General features: G+C 43.8%; 1 protein-coding gene and 1 non-coding gene across 7 annotated transcripts in view; both read right to left on the reverse strand.

Moving 5' to 3' along the window:
• The window catches only part of UBAP2 (ubiquitin associated protein 2), a 163,385-nt gene that overhangs the window by 10,535 nt on the left and 132,666 nt on the right, over positions 1–20,184 (reverse strand). For 5 of the 6 annotated variants that reach the window (XM_074394978.1, XM_074394979.1, XM_039474616.2 and 2 more), the window contains 6 exons: positions 17,754–18,028; positions 16,812–16,981; positions 14,416–14,629; positions 4,643–4,682; positions 1,876–2,014; positions 683–752 (listed from right to left, as the gene is read on the reverse strand). In XM_074394978.1, the coding sequence (XP_074251079.1) occupies positions 683–752; positions 1,876–2,014; positions 4,643–4,682; positions 14,416–14,629; positions 16,812–16,981; positions 17,754–18,028 (908 nt within the window). Of the gene's footprint in view, positions 1–682; positions 753–1,875; positions 2,033–4,642; positions 4,683–14,415; positions 14,630–16,811; positions 16,982–17,753; positions 18,029–20,184 lie in introns of all 6 variants that reach the window. The other variant, XM_074394977.1, reaches the window with a different exon arrangement.
• Positions 2,655–2,735, reverse strand: LOC120366499 (small nucleolar RNA SNORD121A). Its single transcript, XR_005581151.1, has one exon. It is a non-coding gene; the product is annotated as a small nucleolar RNA SNORD121A (small nucleolar RNA).

The raw sequence follows: 20,184 nt of genomic DNA on the forward strand, positions 1-20,184 counted from the left end.
AAACCAGGTGCCTTTCTATCCTCCCAGTGGAGGCTCCAGCCTCTCCTAAGTTTCCATTGTGCGCCCTCTACAATCCACCTCCTCCTCTCCATCTCACTACCATTCACTTCGCAACTCACCATAACCTGGCTGATCCCTACCACTTAAAACCATGCTCACACCTCCACAACCCACTGAGCCACACCTCAATAACCATAATGTAGGGCTATTCTTTGGCATATGAGGACACTTCCCAGCTGGTGCGCCTACACTGGCCCTCCTGCCTGGCTTTTCACCAGTGCACATTTGCTTCCACTCCTGCCCTCTACCCTCTAGACTCCCTTTTCTCCAGTGCCGACCTTGTCACAGTCTCTGCCTCCGATTCAAGAAAGAAGGCACAAGGAAAGATCAAACAGCAAATTCCTAGGAGCCAGGTCACCCACCACCTGACAGTCCTGCCAATGACATTATCAGGTCTGGAGCAACAATTCTTCCCAGGGGCTACAAACTTAGAAAGCAAGATGTTCCCAGATGGTGCCCAGAAAAATCAGAAGCTCAAACCTGATCATGCCATCAAGACATTTCAGCCAAGCAACTCTAGATTATCACATACTAAAAATCATACTGAAGCCCCAGCTGCATATGACTAAGCCCCAGGTTCCCTAAGCATGGCGGATGAGGAGGAAGCCACACGGACACTTACTGTGTGTGACGTGCTCGGGGAGAGGGCTGTATGCGCAGAGGAGAGGCTGCTCTGGTGGCTGGAGAGTGAACTAGAAGATAAAACAGAGTGCCATTATGTCCACCTGAACAAGTGATTCCAGAAGAACAAGGCCTACACGGCTCAGTTAGCTAGATTCAAATTTGTCCCTCATCCCTAGTGAAGGCCCAGCTTCAGACCCATCCTTGTTCCTTATCCCCACAGAACCCAGTGATGGAGTCCTAACATAATGGACTTGCCATGCTTCTGTCAACGAGATCCATTTGCTCTTCAGATGCAAAAACTGAAAACAGTTGCACTAAGAATATGGCCATCCTTGGCCGGGCGCGGTGGCTCAAGCCTGTAATCCCAGCACTTTGGGAGGCCGAGGCGGGTGGATCACGAGGTCGAGAGATCGAGACCATCCTGGTCAACATGGTGAAACCCCGTCTCTACTAAAAGTGCAAAAAATTAGCTGGGCATGGTGGCACGTGCCTGTAATCCCAGCTACTCAGGAGGCTGAGGCAGGAGAATTGCCTGAGCCCAGGAGGCGGAGGTTGCGGTGAGCCGAGATCGCGCCATTGCACTCCAGCCTGGGTAACAAGGGCGAAACTCCGTCTCCAAAAAAAAAAAAAAAAAGAATATGGCCATCCTTGACATCCCCATTACATTAGTGAGTGAGGAATGAAAGTTCCTATGTTCAACCCCACATGCCAGAGTCAGAGGTGAAATTCCCATCAAATCCACTTTTGCTCCTGGCTAATGGGGGATGAAAGAGAAGGCTCCCCAGAAGATACAGGTAGCAACGTCACCCATTTTCCTACACCGTGCTCTAATAACATCGTTTCTTCATCCATGGAAAGTCAGACACCTGCTCAGAAATCCATCATTCTCATTCCACCTCAGTAGAATGCCCAGAGAGGCTAGGCTCAGGCACCCTCTGGAAGGTGAAGACAGGTGGCCTCACCCTATGCCCAGGGGACCCAGTGTACAGCAGAGGCAGTACAAGCAGGCAAGGTTTCCACATCTGGTGGTTTTAAGGCACAACCTAGCCAAAACCTAAGCTAGAGTCATAATGCAAAAGCCCATCATGTCAGAGACAACAATGTGTTCTCTTCATGGGAGCAACCTTCTACAGGAGCTCCAGGACTCTGCCCCGAGGTACTTCTCATCCTGGGCCCACATCTCCCCCATACCTGCTAAGCTGAGAGAGAGGGCTTCCAGTCAGGTTGCCAGTGTGCTGGGATGTGGATGGCAGAAGTGCAGCGCAGGAGGTGGTACTGGGCAGGGAGCTCCCAGATGGGAGGGCAGAGGGAGGGCCTGCTGTCTTTGGAGCTGGAATGGATGAAGCAGCTGTAAGAAACAGATCTGTTTATTTCTACAACCAATCCTAAGTATCTGAAAATATGCTCAGTATCTTGTGGCATGTCAGTTATATTCCCCAGGAAAATGACAAACATGTCACCAGATAGCCCTTTGTCAAACACTACTACCAAAGAACACACCATGGTCAGCTGTTCAAGACACAGCAAAGAATAGGAAATGACACCTTTATAATCCAATCCATCCTATATGGGGACATACTTTTCCACCTAAAGGAACCTAAGCTGTAGATTCACCCAGAAAGAAAAACAAGTGCTGACCCTAACATGTAGAATTATAATGTGAGGCAAACTCCTCAAAGGGCACAGCAAAGGGGAGTAATAAGCCGACAGGCAACACCACCTATACGTACTTCCACCACGTCAGGCTGACTCTACCAATGCTCACAGCCAATGTAAGAAAGTGGGGGCTGATGCATACGTTGTGGAGAAAACAGAGACACCTAACATCTGCAGAAAGAACACACACCTAACACCTACTTCCAAATGCACAGTGAGCATTTCCTTGGTATGTGCTTGAATAGATGAATCTCGGAGCACATAAATGAGCTTCTTAGGCTTCAGAAAGGACGTGGAGACACTCAATCCTAGCTGTGGAAAGACTCAGTTTCAGTGCTGTCCACACATACAACTCAGATATGTGCTTGGAAATAAAACATCATTGTCTTTTCCAGTTAGGAAAGAGGAGCAACCCTGACCCTTCTAAAATGGGAAGCACGTGAGTCTCTAAAGGAAGGGCAGGTCAAAAACAAACACAAGCAGTAAAAGGGTCAACTTACACCTACATGAATTCTTACAGAGGCCTTCTTTTTACTGGCAGTCTATTCCATATATAAATCCTGTTCTTAGAGAAACCATATAAAGACACCACAGATATACCTCACCTAAAACTAAGACCCCAAAAGGTGCCACCTTGGGCCTTGGATTACAATGCTAACAGCTTCACACAAAGCCTCTCTCAAACAAACAACAATGACAACAGAAGGGGGTGTGGACGGAAGGGGAGAAGGAAATGCGGGTAGTATCGGAAATGAAAACCTAGGTTAATGTACACCGCTTCCCAGGTACTTTAGTTCTCAACCCATGCCTAGACAAAAGAAATGTGCCACTACCACGGCTAGAATCAAAAGTTCCTCTGTCATCCAACAAGCTCAGAACAACCAACGAACCTCCAGCCATGAGGTGTGAGCTACCATACCCAGCTAATTTTTTTGAATTAATTTTTCGAAGAGATGAGGGCTCACTATGTTGCATAGGCTGGTCTCAAACTCCTCAAGTGTTGGATTATAGGCATGAGCCATCGCACCAGACCTGTTTTTTGTTTATAAGATACAGAGGTCTCGCTCTGTCACCTAGGGTGGAGTATGGTGGTATGATCATAGTTCACTGTAGCTCTGGGCTCAAGTAACCCTCCCGCCTCAGCCTCCCCAGTAGCCACGACTACATGTGTGTGCCACCATGACCAGCTAATTTTTTATTATCTCTAATTTATTGAGACAGGGTATCACTATTCAGGCTGGTACTGAATTCCTGGTCTCAAGTAATCCTCCTGGCTTGGCCTCCCAAAGCACTGGGATTATGGGTATGACCCATCCTGCTTGACCCAGGCATCTTTCAAATGCATACTGTATGCTGCACGTGTAGTGCAGTCTGATTAGGGCAGAAGAATATGAGACAGCCCCTCCCACAGGATGTGGGCTCTGAGGCCTAAATCATTTCTAGCCAAGTTTCCTTCCCAAACTCCTCCTACCCCCAGGTATGCTCCCTTAGCCTCTGGAGGCAGGGGCTGGGCCTGGGCCTTTATCTCCGAAGGGAGGGGGCACAGCCACACACTCACCAAAGGCCCCTGCACATTTCGTCTATGATCTTGGGCTGTCTGTACACTCACAGGTGCACACGCACACTCATGCTCACACTGCCCCTTCTGAGATCTTCCTGGGCCCCTGCCCTGCTTCCCAGCACATACTTCTTTGGCCTAAGGGCTTCTCTCTCAGGACCTCTAATTTGACCACACCCTGGGCTTCAGCCATACTAGTGGCTACCGGAGCTGGGGTGCACATGGGGCCTGCTCACCTTGCCCACACATCTCCAGCCAGCCAGGGCCCTGCCTGGCTTCTATATACGGACCTGACTGTCCTCACCTTCCCCCTGCTACCCAGAGCTGGACACAGACTTGCACTTGGACTCTCACCTGGAGTGTCACATGGGAGTGCTGTGGCAGACCAAGGCCTACTGTTGCACATGGGGCTAAGATCAGAAAACGGCTGCCTTTTTGGGAAGGGAATGCAAAGGCTTTGGGGGTGATGGAAAAGACCTTTTACAAATGGTACCAATTAAACTGCCCTGGAAGGGGCATAGGTGGGCCAAAAAAAAAAAAAAAAATTAGAAATGTCATAGCTGTGGCTATGACATTTCTAATACTACCACCAGCTAATACCTGATCCAAAAAACAAAAAAGGTAAAAGGGCTACTTTTTAAAGAATTAGCCATTGACCAACTGGTGTTTTCCACATCATGTGAGCTATCTTCCTCTGTTGGGTTGGCACCAGCCATGACAAGAGTAGCTTGCTGCTATACTTACTGTCTAGTGTCTGCTGGCTTCGAACACCACCATGTCCATTCTATAAGGAAGAGAAGAGAACATAAACTCACAAAATGAAATCATTACATAGATGGCTTTTTATACTTTCTATAACATATAGCTTAATCAAGAAACAATTATCTCTTTTATTCTATTCTTTAATAAATGGGAGGTAATACAACAAATTCTCATGCAAGAGCAAAAATGTTTTTAAAGAAATTTGTTTTCATCTCCCCAGGTTCAGGTGATCCTCTCCATGAGCCTGCCTAGTACCTGGGACTACAGGTGCGTCCCAATATGCCTGGCTAATTCTTGTATATTTTGTAGAGATGGGGTTTTGCCATCTTGACCAGGCTGGTCTCCAACTCCTGGACTCAAGCGATCCTCCTGCCTTGACCTCCAAAAGCACTGGAATTACAGGCATGAGCTACAATGCCCAGCCCAAATAATTTTTTTTTTTAAAAGATAACTGGGTTTCACCATGTTCGCCAGACTAGTCTCGAACTCCTGACCTCAGGTGATCTGCCCACCTTGGCCTCCCAAACTGTTGGGATTATAGGTGTGGGCCACCATGCCCAGCCAAAAGATAACTTGCACACCAAAAATCATCACATTTTATATCACTAGCAAAATGATTCTGAGAGAAAAAGATGTTTTCTTGAAAGGCAGCTTTTCTTAAGAGGGTTGGGTAGAGAGAGGGTTAAGGCAATGCAGGCCCAAAAAGAGCAGAAATGGAAACCAACTGGTTGGGGCGAACCATGAGGCATCTCAGTGGAATTAGCACACATGAAAAAGGCATCTTTACAAAAATGACTTCTGCCTCCACAGAATGAACAGGAAACATATGGCATGGAACAATCAACATCAGAACCTAGAAGGCTCAAACAGTGTCCCAAGATAAGAGAAACATTAAAAAAGCTATGACAGATTCTTTCTTACAAACTGCAAAAACACCCTATAGTTGCTTCCTCTGTATCAACTCAAATCTAATACAACCTCTGCTCACGAATATTAGACTTATTTATGATACTCTCTGTTCTACAAAGTTTTATTTTTTACAAGTTATGCTTTTATAAGAAATATAGACAATCTGAACTACTAGGAAAAAAATAAGTTAAAATAACAGGTTATAGTCAGGGAAAGGGAAACAACATACCTCATCAAATATATACAAATAGGTAGAAAGAAATCAAAGATCTAGTTTTCTGGCTCACCCTACACTAAGGTTCATGCCCCACTAAGTGTATTTACACGACCCATGCTAAGCAACACAAGCCCTGACATATGAAGGAGTCTTCTTTAAAGTGCACCAGACAAAAAAAAGCACGGAAAAATGGAACAGGAAACAGCGGTCATCAGACCTGAGGAATGTTTCATTTCAGCTTGAAAATATTTTTTTTTTTGAGACAAAGTCTCACTCTGACACCGGGCTGGAGTGCAGTGGCACAATCTCAGCTCACTGCAACCTCCGACTCCCTGGTTCAAGCAATTCTCCTGCCTCAGCCTCCTGAGTAGCTGGGATTACAGGCACGTGCCACCATACCCAGCTCATTTTTGTATTTTTAGTAGACAGGGTTTGATGATGTTGGCCAGAATGGACTCTCCTGACCCCAACTCAGCCTCCCAAAGAGCTGGGATTACAGGCATGAGCCACCGCACCCAACCTGAAAAGCATTTTTAAAACTCAAAATATAGACAAACTGATACCACAGAGAGCCACACTATTTGGGAGGGGGAAAATTCTAGGCAAAAGAATGACAAGAAGCCAGGCATGGTGGTTCATGCCTGTAATCCCAACACTTTGAGAGGCTGGTGTGGGTGTATCACTTAAGCCCAGGAGTTGACGACCAGTCTGGCAAAATTATGAGACCCTACCTCTACAAAAAATTTAAAAACTGGTCGGGCATAGTGGCATGCACCTGTACTCCCAGCTACTCAGGAGGCTGAAGCAGGAGGATCATCTGAGCCCAAGAGATTGAGGGTGCAGTGAGCTCTGATCGTGCCACTGCACTCCAGCCTCAGTGACAAAGCAATGCCCTGTCTCTAAAAAGAAAAAAAGAAAGGCAAGAGCAAAAGCAAAGTAGTATCAAAGAGTTAAGAAATCAAAATCTCTTGGCCGGGCGAGGTGGCTCAAGCCTGTAATCCCAGCGCTTTGGGAGGCTGAGGCGGGTGGATCACGAGGACAAGAGATCGAGACCATCCTGGTCAACGTGGTGAATCCCCGTCTCTACTAAAAATACAAAAAATTAGCTGGGCATGGTGGCGCGTGCCTGTAGTCCCAGCTACTCAGGAGGCTGAGGCAGGAGAATTGCTTGAACCTAGGAGGTGGAGGTTGCGGTGAGCCGAGATCGTGCCATTGGACTCCAGCCTGGGTAACAAGAGCGAAACTCAAAAAAAAAAAAAAAAAAGAAATCAAAATCTCCAGAAGAAAACAAAATCAACCAGCTGAGTAAAGAATGAAATGAGCAGTGATATGGGCAAGGAGAGTGAGAGGTGACATTAGAACAGGAATTAAGATATACGGGAGATGACAAGGACTGATATGTGGACACAACATGGCCTGATTTCTGCTTTATTTATTACTGTTTTTTGAGACCGAGTCTTGCTCCATCGCCCAGTCTGCAGTGCAGTGGCACAATCTCGCTTCAAAGAAACCTCCACTTCTCGAGTTCAAGCAATTCTCCTGCCTCAGCCTCCGAAGTAGCTGAGATTACATGCGTGAGCTACCGCGCCCAGCCAATTTTTTGTATTTTTAGTACAGATGCGGTTTCACCATGTTGACCAGGCTGGTCTTGAACTCCTGACCTCAGGTGATCTTCCTGCCTCAGCCTCCCAGAGTGCTGGGATTATAGACATGAGCTACTGTGCCCAGACTTATTTATGCTTTATTAATAGTACAGATCAGCACTTTTCAAAAATATTTTCTATATTAATGGCAATACTCTATGTCTGCACAGTCCTATGGCATAGCCACTAACTGCATCTGGCTAATATGCACTTAAAATGTAGCCAGTGTTTGAGGAACTGAACTTCTGACTACTTTAATTACATTTACATAGCCATATGCAGCCAGTGGTTGCCACACTGGAAAGTACAGAAATAAACATTGTGTTTTTGCTTTTGTTTTTTTAATTTATTTTTTTATTTAAAGAGGGGGTTTCCACCATGTTGGTCAGGCTGGTGTTGAACTCCCAACCTCAGGTGATCCACCCGCCTTGGCCTCCAAAGTGCTTGGATTACAGGCATGAGTCACCGCGCCCAGCCAACATTGTGTTAAAAATGACATATCAGGCCAGGCATGGTGGCTCACAATTGTAATCCCAGCACTCTGGGAGGCCGAGGTAAGCAAATCGCCTGAGGTCAGGAGTTCAAGACCCACCTGACCAACGTGGTGAAACTCTGTCTCTTAAATTACAGGTGTGGTGGGGCATGTGTGTAATACCAGTTACTCGGGTATCTGAGGCAGAAGAACTGCTTGAGTAGGAAGAGGTTGCAGTGAGCAACTGTATCATTGCACTCCAGCCCAGGCAAAGAGAGTAAAACTTCATCTCAAAAAAAAAAAAAAAGGCAGATAAAGAATGTATGGCTTTCTAAAAATGATAAACCCAGAAAGACAAATATCAGGTGAAAAAATCATAGCAACAAAATTGTCTACAAGTAGAAAGCACATAGAGGATGGTAACTGCCTCAGCTGATCTGGAAAAGCCAAATACTAAGCCATCAATAGAGAAAACCAGAGAACACTAAATCTGTGTCCTCACAGAACCACATAATATACCTCAGCATTGATGCCAGGCGCGGTGGCTCAAGCCTGTAATCCCAGCACTTTGGGAGGCCGAGGCAGGTGGATCACGAGGTCGAGAGATCGAGACCATCCTGGTCATCATGGTGAAACCCCGTCTCTACTAAAAATACAAAAGCTGAGGCAGGAGAATTGCTTGAACCCAGGAGGCGGAGGTTGCGGTGAGCCGAGATCGCGCCATTGCACTCCAGCCTGGGTAACAAGAGCGAAACTCCGTCTCAAAAAAAAAAAAAAAAAAATATATATATATATATATATATATACCTCAGCATTGGATCGACAGCAGCAACGTTGTAAGCAGAAGTGAAGATGAAGCTAAATTTAAGAGGATTGGTTTAAAATATGCACAGAAGCAGATCCCCTGACACCTCTGCACAGCAGAATGACTTCCTCCTCCGATGGGATCTATACATCTTCAAGGGGGTAACAAATAGCCAAGGGACTACAGAAAATGAAGATAGATCAAGTCCATGCAGACAAAATGAATGATACCAGTCTTCTCTTCCTATAAGGTGTTAAGGACTATCACTAACAGATAGTGATATGCCCTACAGGAAAGAGACAAAGAATATTCCCTGAGGAATCCAAACAAGCTCACCTATGGTACTCTATACCCTATCTGTATTAAAAATACAAAAAATTGGCTGGGCGCAGTGGCTCACACTTGTAATCCCAGCACTTTGGGAGGTCGAGGCGGGTGGATTACCTGAGGTCAGGAGTACAGGACCAGCCTGGCCAAGATAGTGAAATCCCATCTCTACTAGAAAATACAAAAATTAGCCAGGCGTGCTGGCGGGTACCTATAATCCCATCTACTCAGGAAGCTGAGACAGGAGAATGCGCCACTGCACTTCAGCCTGGGCAACAAAAACGAAACTCCTTCTAAAGAAAAAAAAAAATGAGTCAAGCATAGTGGCACGTGCCTATAATCCAGCTACTCGGGAGGCTAAGGCACAAGAATCGCTTGAACCCAGTAGGTAGGGGTTGCAGTCAGCCAGGATTGTACCACTGCACTCCAGCCTGGACATAATATCTCAAAAAAACAAAACAAAAAATAATAAAAATAAAAATAAGGCCGGGCGCGGTGGCTCAAGCCTGTAATCCCAGCACTTTGGGAGGCCGAGGCGGGTGGATCACAAGAGATCGAGACTATCCTGGTCAACATGGTGAAACCCCGTCTCTACTAAAATTACAAAAAATTAGCTGGGCATGGTGGCACATGCCTGTAATCCCAGCTACTCAGGAGGCTGAGGCAGGAGAATTGCTTGAACCAGGAGGCGGAGGTTGTGGTGAGCCGAGATCGCGCCATTGCACTCCAGCCTGGGTAACAAGATCGAAACTCCGTCTCAAAAAATAAATAAATAAATAAATAAAAATAAGGAAAAGAGACAATACCACTATAGACCGCAGAGACAGTAAAAGGACAATAAAACATTACTGGCATAAAATACTGTTAAAAAAAAATTGAAGTTTTATACCAGTAAATTAACAACTTAGATGAAATGGACAAATTCCTTGACATACACAAATAACAAAAGAAATTGAGGCACAGCGATTCACACCTGTAATCCCAGCTACTCAGAAGGCTGAGACAGAAGGCTTGAGACCAGGAGTTCAAGACCACCCTGGGTACCATAGTGAAACTCCAGCTCAAAAAAAAAAAAAAAAAAAAGTCTAAATAGCCAGCTACCAATTAAAGGCATTGAATTTACAATTACAAAACCCCTTGCAAAGAAAACTTCTCGCCCAGATGGCTATACTGATGAATGCTACTAAATATTTAAGGTAGACAGGAGGACAATCCAACACAAACTCTTTCTGAAAAATAGAGAGAGGCTGGTGATTCAAAAAAAAAAAAAAAAGTGAAAATTATATTGCACAGTAGCCCATCAAGAACTAACATCTGAAATGAGGGTGGAGAATCAACAAGTACCAATATATAGAAGGAAAAGTCTAACAAAGTTTTAACTGTGTTTGGAGTGTAAATAAGTAGAATTATCTAGCACACAGTGATGAATATACAGTATCAGGTTGAGGGTGGGTGCAGTGGCTCACACCTGTAATTCCCAGCACTTTGGGAGATCAAGGTGGACAGATACTTGAGGTCAGTAGTTTGAGACCAGCCTGGCCAACATGGTGAAACCCCACTTATACTAAAAATACAAAAATTAGCCAGGCAGGGTGGCACACCCTGTAGTTCCAGTTACTTGGGAGGCTGAGGCAGGAGAATCACTTGAACCTGCGAGACAGAGGTAGCAGTGAGCCAAGATCACACCACTGCACTCCAGCCTGGGCAACAGAGTGAGACTGTGTCTCAAAACTCAAAACTCAAAAAAAAAAAAAAAAAAAAATTAAATTGCGCATGGTGAGTCATTCCTGTAATCCCAGCATGTTAGGTAGCTGGGGTGGGTAGATCAGGAGTTCAAGACCAGCCTGGCAAACATGGTAAAACCCCATCTCTATTTAAAAAAAAAAAAAAAGAAAAAAGAAAAAAAATTAGGCATGGTGGTACGCGCCTACAATCCCAGCTGCTGGGGAGGCTGAGGCAGGAGAATCATGTCAACCCAGGAGGCAAAGGCTGCAGCAAGCCAAGACCATGCCATTGCACTCCAGCCTGGGCAACAAGTGGGAAGCTTCCTTTCAAAGAAAACAAAAAAAGTATATATATACTATACTATACTAAATACGCGCGCGTGTGTGTATATATATATATATATATATATATATATATATATATATATATATGTATGTATATATGCATGCATGCCTTCACCTCCCAAAGTGCTGGGATTCCAGGCGTGAGCCACCATGCCCAGCCTGTTTAGATTATGTAGTAAGTGTTACATAATGAGCTTCTCAAAAACTTATGTGGAAACTTAAAACCAGCTTGTCATTAGCCAGGCAGGGTGGCTCACACCTGTAATCCCAGCACTTTGGGAGGCCAAGGTGGGCGTGTCACCTGAGGTCAGAAGCTCAGGAACAGCCTGGCCAACATGGTGAAACCCTGTCTCTACTAAAAATACAAAAATTAGCCAGGGATGGTGATGGGTCCCTGTAATCCCAGCTACTCAAGAGGCTGAGGCAAGAGAATCACTTGAACCCGGAAGGTGGAGGCTATAGTGAGCTGAATTAGTGCCACTGCACTCCAGCCTTTGCAACAAAGCAAGACTCTGTCTCAAAAAGAAAAAAACAAGCTTGTCATTTAAATTTCCGCAGTTCACATGGTTTTTCTTGTTTTAATACCCATCTGTCAGGACACAGACTCTAACTTACTCTGTCAAAGAGTCTCTGAGAAGGTATTTTTAATCTGTGGATATTCCAGGCTGTGGAAGGGGAAGAGAAGAAGGGAGGATGATCGATCTAAGATGGCCAAGGCACACAGATATTTTTCTGAATGTTTAGCTGAAAGGAATAATGGAAAAGATAAAACATGGAAAGCTCCACTTTACTCCACTAATATGTTCCAAGATTCTAATCCAGTCTGTGATTTTATGTCTCATTAGAGGTAGGGTGACATAACCTCAGAAAAGATAGCTTGAAAACATTATTTGGTTTACTACTTTTTTTTTTTTTTTTTTTGAGACAGAGTCTCACTCGGTTGCCCAGGCTGGAGTGCTGTGGCGTGATCTCCACTCACCGCAACCTCCGCTTCCTGGGTTCAAGCAATTCTCCCACTTCAGCCTCCGAAGTAGAGTAGCTGGGACCACAGGCACACACTGCCACATCCAGCTAATTTTTGTATTTTAGTAGAGACAGGGTTTTACCATGTTGCCTAGGCTGTTCTCGAACTCCTGATCTCAGGCGATCTGCCCATCTCAGCCTCCCAAAGTGGTGGGATTACAGGAGGAAGCCACCGCGCCCAGATTCCAATGTGTTTTTAATGCTCTCAGCCATTTGGGTGCTTTATAAGATTCCTTGAGAATAGCATGGGCAACATTAAACTGTGTCTCTACAAAAAGAATTAGCCGGGTGCATCTGCAGTCCCCACTACTCAGGAGGCTGAGGCTGTAAGGAGTTGTGATTGTACCACTGCACTCCAGTGGGTGACAGTGCCAGACCCTGTCTCAAAATGAAGAGAAGGAGATGGAGGGAGAAGGAGGAGGAAGACAAGGATGAGGAGGAGAAGGAAAAGAAGAGGAGAAAGAAGATAGAGGGAAGAAAGGAAGAAGAGAAAAGAAAGAAGGGAGGAGGGGAAAGAGGAATAGGAGAGAGGAGGAGGAGAGGGAGGAGGAAGAAGAGGAGGAAGAGGAAGAGGAGGGAGGAGGAAGAGGAAGAGGAAGAGGAGGAAGGGGAGGAAGAAGAGAAAGAAGAAGAAGAACGAAGACAACAAGATTCCTTAATTCAAATGCAATTAAGACACTGGATGCTTTACTAAAAAATAAAAAAATAATAAGAAATAAAAAATAAAAGACATTGGATGCAGGCAGGCAGATTTAATATAGGAACCACCACAATGTAGTTGTTTCCTTGGCTCTAGAAAGGCTTCTTCCTAAACTGGAAGCATATCTGTAGTTTTCTTAGCTGCCTACACAAAGTAAGATGCTGCATATGTGTGTGTGAGGGTATATACATGGTAGGAAGGGTTTTTGTGGGGCAAGGGTTTAGATTTACTCACAGAATTATCAAGTCCCAGCACTGTTAATAAAAACTGTTGGCTTAAGAATTTAACTTAGAAACCTTAGGTATACAGAGTTGTTGAGATGAAATCCTAAGACATCATATCATATTTACAAAATAATGTCAAGTGATAAAAGGAACAAAGAGCCCAGTGCGGTGGCTCACCCTGTAATCCCAGCACTTTGGAAGGCCAAGGCAGGTGGATTGCTTAAGCCCGGGAGTTCAAGATCAGGCTGGACAACAGAGATACTCCCGTCTCTATGCGAATACAAAAGTCAGCCAGACATGGCAGTGCATGTCTGTAGTCCCAGTTCTTCCAGAGGATGGGGTGGGAGGTTTGACTGAGCCCGGGAGGTCAAGGCTGTGGTGAGCTGTGATCATCCCACTGGACTCTATCCTGGGTGACCAAGGAAGACTCAGTACTCCACCCAAAAAACAAACAAAAAACAACCACCCACAGAATTGCTCACATACTGAATGCTCACATATTAATAATTTTTAGCATTTTTCAGAAATAAAGTATCTTTAATTAAGATATCCACATTGTAACTTTTACATATACTAGGAAGCCAAAAATTTAGCGCAACTCGCTTTATTATAGTGGTCTGAAACAGAACCTGCGGTATCTCCAAGGTATGCCTGTAATACTATCCATATTATTTTAGTTTCCTGGGAGGCAATGATGTTCAAGCATTACTAGTGTGAGCTAGTTTAAAGGGTGAACAAGAAACATGAAAACAGTAGGAATAGCTGATTTGGCCTAGCAGAAATGTGTATACTTACTTGTTCTTTAAGTTTCTAAGATTCTCAGGAGATATTGGTACATCTCAACTTAACAGAAAGCATACAACTGGCAATGACAATCAGATATGCAGCTAACAAGAATCTAGAACGGCAAAACTTTAAAACTATCACAAATAGAACTGGTTCCTTTATCTGTAGTCCAGTATTATTAACAAAAATACCTAATAGTGATGAATAAGCAAATACAGTCTGATGAAGAAGCAAATACAGTCAAAGCAAATGGGGCAATCAGAGAGAAAGCAGCACATGAAATATGCAGAGACATGGGCAGGGTCAGACAACACAGAAGTGCCAGTACTACAGCCAGAGTGCTCATACTACACAGATGCTTGGTTTTCTCCACAATATGAACCTGTGGATCTAGCCACATACCCAAGAGCATGGGTGCTACAGATGCCATTGTAAACAAACTCAATGAACTATAAGGATTCTACTCAAAAGGTTAGTCAATTTGTAAAATAAAATCATATCCAAGAAGCGTAATTTAACCAAACATTAATTTCCAAATAAGATAGACATCCTATGAGAAAAATCCTGAAATACCACTTACCATGATGGTTCCTGGAGCTGACTCTGATGGACTCACAGGGCTTTGGTATGAGATCCTGTTATGCACAGAACTCTGGTCATAGGAGGAAGACGTTGCTACTGGACTAGCAGAACTCAGTGATGAGCTGGTCAGACTGCAGGAGGTAATGACGGAAGTTGTATACGTGGAGTTCTGTACTGCACTGGTCATTGGTAAAGATGTATTCAAAGGCTCACTGAAAAGAGTCAAAGATATTAAACAAAACTTTGTCACTTTAAATACCTTCATGAAAAAAATAAAAATAAACAGCTTCATTAGATGCAAGTACTTCATCAATCTATTGTCCCAAATGAGACCCACCTAATTTAATTGAGAGATAGGAGAACATCTTTAATAATAATCAGTCCAGCCTGGGTGGCTCGCATCTCTAATCCCAGCACTTTGGGAGGCCGAGGTGGGTGGATCACAAGGTCAGGAGATCGAGACCATCCTGGCCAACATGGTGAAACCCCATCTCTACTAAAAATACAAAAATTACCCGGGCATGGTAGCAGGTGCCTATAATCCCAGCTACTTGGGAGGCTCGGGTAGGAGAATTGCTTGAATCCGGGAGGCGGAGGTTGCAGTGAGCCGAGATCACGTCACTGTACTCCAGCCTGGCAACAGAGCAAGACTCTGTCTCAAAGAAAAAAAAAAAAAAAGAAAAAGAAAAAAACAAGAATACTTATGAAGGTTCTTTAAGGAATCTAGGTGTTTGAGACCATCTTTAAGAAGGGAACTTAAGGCCAGGTGTTGTGGCTCACACCTGTAATCCCAGCACTTGGTGAGGCTGAGGCGGGTGGATCACCTGAGGTCGGGAGTTGAAGACCAGCCTGACCAACATGAAGAAATCCCGTTTCTCCTAAAAATACAAAAATAGCTGGGCGTGGTGGCACATGCCTGTAATCTCTGCTACTTAGGAGGCTGAGTCAGGAGAATCGCTTGAACCCAGAAGGCGGAGGTTGCGGTGAACTGATATCATGCCATTGCACTCCAGCCTGGGAAACTTAAGAGCAAAACTCCATCTCAAAAAACAAAATACAAACAAATAAAAAGGGAACTTAATTACCAGGTTTTGATTCTGGAATGTGGAATGGCTAACTAAAAAACCAAAACAAACAAAAAACAGCCAGGCATGGTGGCTCATGCCTGTAATCCCAGCACTCTGGGAGTCTGAGACAGGAAGATTCCTTGAGCTCCAGAGTTTGAGACCAGCCTGGGCAACATGACAAAGCCCTGTCTCTACAAAACATACAAAAAATTTAGCTAGGCATGGTGGTGCATGCCTGTAATCCCAGATCCTTAGGAGGCTGAGGCAGGAGGATCACTTAAGCCTGGGAGGCAGAGGTTGCAGCAAGCCAAGATCATGCTGCTGCAGTCCAGCCTAGGTGGCAGAGCAAGATCCTATTTCAAAAAAAAAGAGGCCGGGCGCAGTGGCTCATGCCTGTAATCCCAGCATTTTGGGAGGCTGAGGCAGGCAGGTCACCAGGTCAGGAGTTCAAGACCATCCTGGCTAACACTGTGAAACCCTGTCTCTACTAAAAATACAAAAATTAGCTGGGCATGGTGACGCGCGCTTGTAGTCCCAGCTACTCAAGAGGCTGAGGCAGGAGAATCGCTTGAACCTGGGAGGCGGAGGTTGCAATGAGCCGAGATGGCACCATTGCACTCCAGTCTGGGTGACAGAGCAAGACTCCAGCAGGAGGATGGGGAGAAAAGAAAACTAAAATCTGAGATTTTGTATTTATAAAATATTCCACTTTAGAAAAATTACTGCTCCACAGATGTGGAGAAATTAGATCCCTCATAGACTACTGGTAGGAATGTAAAATGCTACAGCCACAATGGAAACAGTATGGCAGTTTCCCAAATGGTTAAGAGTTACCATATGACTCAGCAATTCTACTCCTGGGATATATATCCCAAAGAACTGAAAGCATGCAAAACTTGAAACCAAACGTCCATAGGAGCATGATTTGCTACAGTCAGAAAGCAAACAACCTAAATGTCCACCAACTAATGAATGAACAGAATGTTTACTTTGTAATGAAATATTTGGCAATAAAAATGATACATTCAACATGGGTGTACCTGGACAACTTATACTAAGTGAAAGATCAGACACAAAAGGCTACACATTCTAAGATTCTAGTCATATGAAATGTCCAGGTAGGCAAATCCAGAGACAGACTATTGGTTGCTAAGGGGCAAGGAATGAAGAAACTGAGACTATCAGCTACAGGTACGGGTTTCTCACGGAGATGATGGATAACACTGAGGATAGCTATACAATCCTATCACCATAGCATGTATTCTTTCCACCAGGTGATCTCTTAGTGTCTATTTTGCTTCGTAACAAAGGACTAAATATCCATTACCTTAAAGACTTTGAATATAAGCTGATAGGAATCTGATTACTATTTTCAGTGCTTGGAGCTGATCCAAATTCAGAGAGAGAAGGTTCTGACCCAAATTCCAGGGCCCCAAACTGCACATTTAATCCTGTGACATCTGCTGAACCAGGCATTTCAACTGCAGAAGCTGGGATCTGAAAAAGCAAAGCTGTCATGTCAGGAACAGAGGCCACAGATTCCAGGTCACAAAGGCCAGAGTCAAACAAGCATTTAGGTTCCCAGGCAATACTGGCAGGAAGGATGAGTGAGAAACAAATAGAAAAAATGAGTAAGACTTTTCTAAAAAGAGAAAGAAAATAAATGAGCAAAGAAAAAAGTTGGGCTGGGTGTGGTGGCTCAGCTCATGCCTGTAATCTCAGCACTCTGGGAGGCCAAGGCAGGAGGATCACTTGAGCTCAGGAGTTCAACACTAGCCTGGACAACACAGTAAGACCCTGTCTAATTAAAAAAAAAAAAAGGAGAGAAATTAAAAGTTAAACAGGAATGGCTGGCATTAATATCACCATCTGCATCTAACAGTAGTGAATGGGGAGTGGTGATGGGTGGGAAGTGAACACTAAGGTGACTACTGTTTCAGGGACTCACCAATGATGAAACCATCACCTGGTCAAGGAACCATGCATCCTCCAACTATGGGATACAGCAAAACACTCAAGAACAACAGTTCTCTGAGCCAGATCTTCAAATCTGTACTTGAAATAAGGATCTGCGGCTCTCAGCACAAATCTGTTCCCTCTAATACTAGTCTGATCGCTCGGAAATGGTCATATCCTCATAATGCAATCAATAAACTATGTGCCTGAAAAACACTACATCCCAGTTTCCAAAACTTAGTATCCCACTACTTGAGCTGAATATAAAAATAACTCCACCTTTAGGACCATGACTTCATGATGAAATGCCCACCTTAGAAGCTGGGGGTATCCGCCGCTTAGCAAGTTTGATGTGTTTGGGCTGTGGCTGGTGGGCAGACACAGAGATATTTTCGATGGTCATGCTGGGAAGCTGCAAAAGCTTGTTCACAGTGGAGGGACTGTCTCCAGGCGTTGATTCTCGACGTTTTGCCTGGGATGTAAAGGACTCCAAACCAGGAGGAGGAACAGTGACTGCCTGGCTCTGGTGCTGCTGTCGCTGGCTCAACTGGCTAAGAACTGGGGATGGCTCAGGTTGAGATTTGAAATCTAAAAAAAAGTAAGCAGCAATTTATGAGGCACAATGGCTTCAGACTCCCTCTTCAATTGTTACTTATCATGAAGTGTTCCATTACCACTAATTTCTCCAAATCATCTTCCAGATGAATTTCTTAGGTTTTACACATACTATGTGTAATTATCTCATTTATGATAAACGGGAAAAGGTTCCCAAATAGGTATGTGGCTTGTTTCCTATGCAGAGGGATGTGGTTTATGTTTAGCCTAGGGGGTGATGCACTTGTGAGAACAATATTGAGGTGCTATACACACCTAACCATTAGCTAACAGAGAGCCTTAATTATTTTATATATTTTCTATATAACTTTTAAAAATTTGAGCCAGGCACAGTTGCTCATGCCTATAATCCAGCACTTTGGGAGGCTGAGGTGGGAGGACTGCTTTAGCCCAGGAGTACAGGGCTGCAGTGAGCTATGATTGCACCACTGCACTTCAGCCTGGGTGACAAAGCAAGACCCTGTATCATTCAAAAATTAAAAAAAAAAAAAATTATTAAGTTTTTGGACTGATAAATATATATGATGTTACCAAATCCAAAAGATACAATAATACGTATGATGAATGTAGGTCTCCCTTCCACACCATCCTCCCATACTTGCTTCACAAAGGCAAACACTGTACCCGGTTTTCCCAAATATCTCTTTCAGAGATACTATATCACAACATATACAGACAGACATATATATATACACACATACACTATATACCTTACTTTCTCACAAATCATTTAATTTCTATTGAATGTCTCACATTAATGGGCAAAGAGCTACTTCATATTCATTTTGATGACTACATAGAAATCTAGTATACAATAGGTATCATTTTATAAAACCAGTACTATCTTAATGGACTTTCAGGTCAAATATTTTGCTATTAAAAGCAATGCAGTAATGAATATATTTCTTTGTAAGATATTTTGTTCACGTACAAGTATACCTGCAGGATCAACTGCTAGGATAAGGCTGCTCCTTCACAGGGTAAATATATTTTGATTTTTGATAAATATTATAAAATTACTGTCCACAGATGGGACACATCCTTTATAACACACTCTAATACCAAATACTTTGGAATTTCCTGGTTTAACTGTTGGAAAATGGTATTTTAAAAAATGCAAACTAAAATGACATAAATGTGCTTACCGTCATTTCATATTCTTAAGTGTTCTTTACTTATAGACTCTGTTTGTACCTCTTGAGCCATTTTTTAACCTGTTTGTTGATCTACTTTATATTTAGTTACTTTTTGATTAAGGAAATCAACTTTTTGTCTATAACACAAATTTTGAATATTTTTTTCACCGTTTGTCTCCCTTCTAAATTTGGTGTTTTCTACCATACCAGAAAGGTCTCCCTCACACAGAACAACAAAAAATTCTCCTAAGTTTTCTCTATTACAGTTCTAGATTCACTGCTCATGTTTAACTATTTGACCCACCGGCATTTTGGTATAGAGATCCAACTTTATTTTTTCATCCAGATATCCAGTTTAATAAACCATTTCACTACTAATTTGAAAAGCCAGCTCTACCATATAGGACAGAAGTTGGCAATCTTTTTCTCGATGGGGCCAGATAGTACAACAACCTAATATTTTAGCCTTTGTGTCCCATCATGTTGCCCAGGCTGGTCTTGAACTCCTGGGCTCAAGTAATCCTCCTCCTTCTGCCTTCCCAAGTGCTGAGATTACAGGCATGAGCCACGGTGCCCAGCTGGCTGAGTTTCAACTGAAATTAATTTTTAAGAAACAAATGGTAGATCTGGTTTAGATGCATCCACTTTTGAACTTGATATTATAGGCATCCACCAAACGCATAGGCTTTATAAAGAATATGGGCATAGCAAGCTTCTATCTAAAAAGTCCTGTCACAGCCGGGCACAGTGGTTCATGCCTGTAATCCCAGGACTTTGGGAGGCCAAGGTAGGCAGATCACCTGAGGCTGAGAGTTCAAGACCAATCTGACCAACATGGTGAAACCCCGTCTCTACTAAAAATAGAAAAATTGGCCGGGTGTGGTGGTGCCCACCTGTAATCCCAGCTGCTTGGGAAGCTGAGGCAGGAGAATTGCTTGAACCTGAGAGGCAGAGGTTGCAGTGAGCTGAGATCATACCACTGCACTCCAGCCT

The sequence above is a fragment of the Saimiri boliviensis genome, chromosome 2 (assembly GCF_048565385.1).
Source record: "Saimiri boliviensis isolate mSaiBol1 chromosome 2, mSaiBol1.pri, whole genome shotgun sequence".
NCBI classification, from domain to species: Eukaryota; Metazoa; Chordata; class Mammalia; order Primates; family Cebidae; genus Saimiri; species Saimiri boliviensis.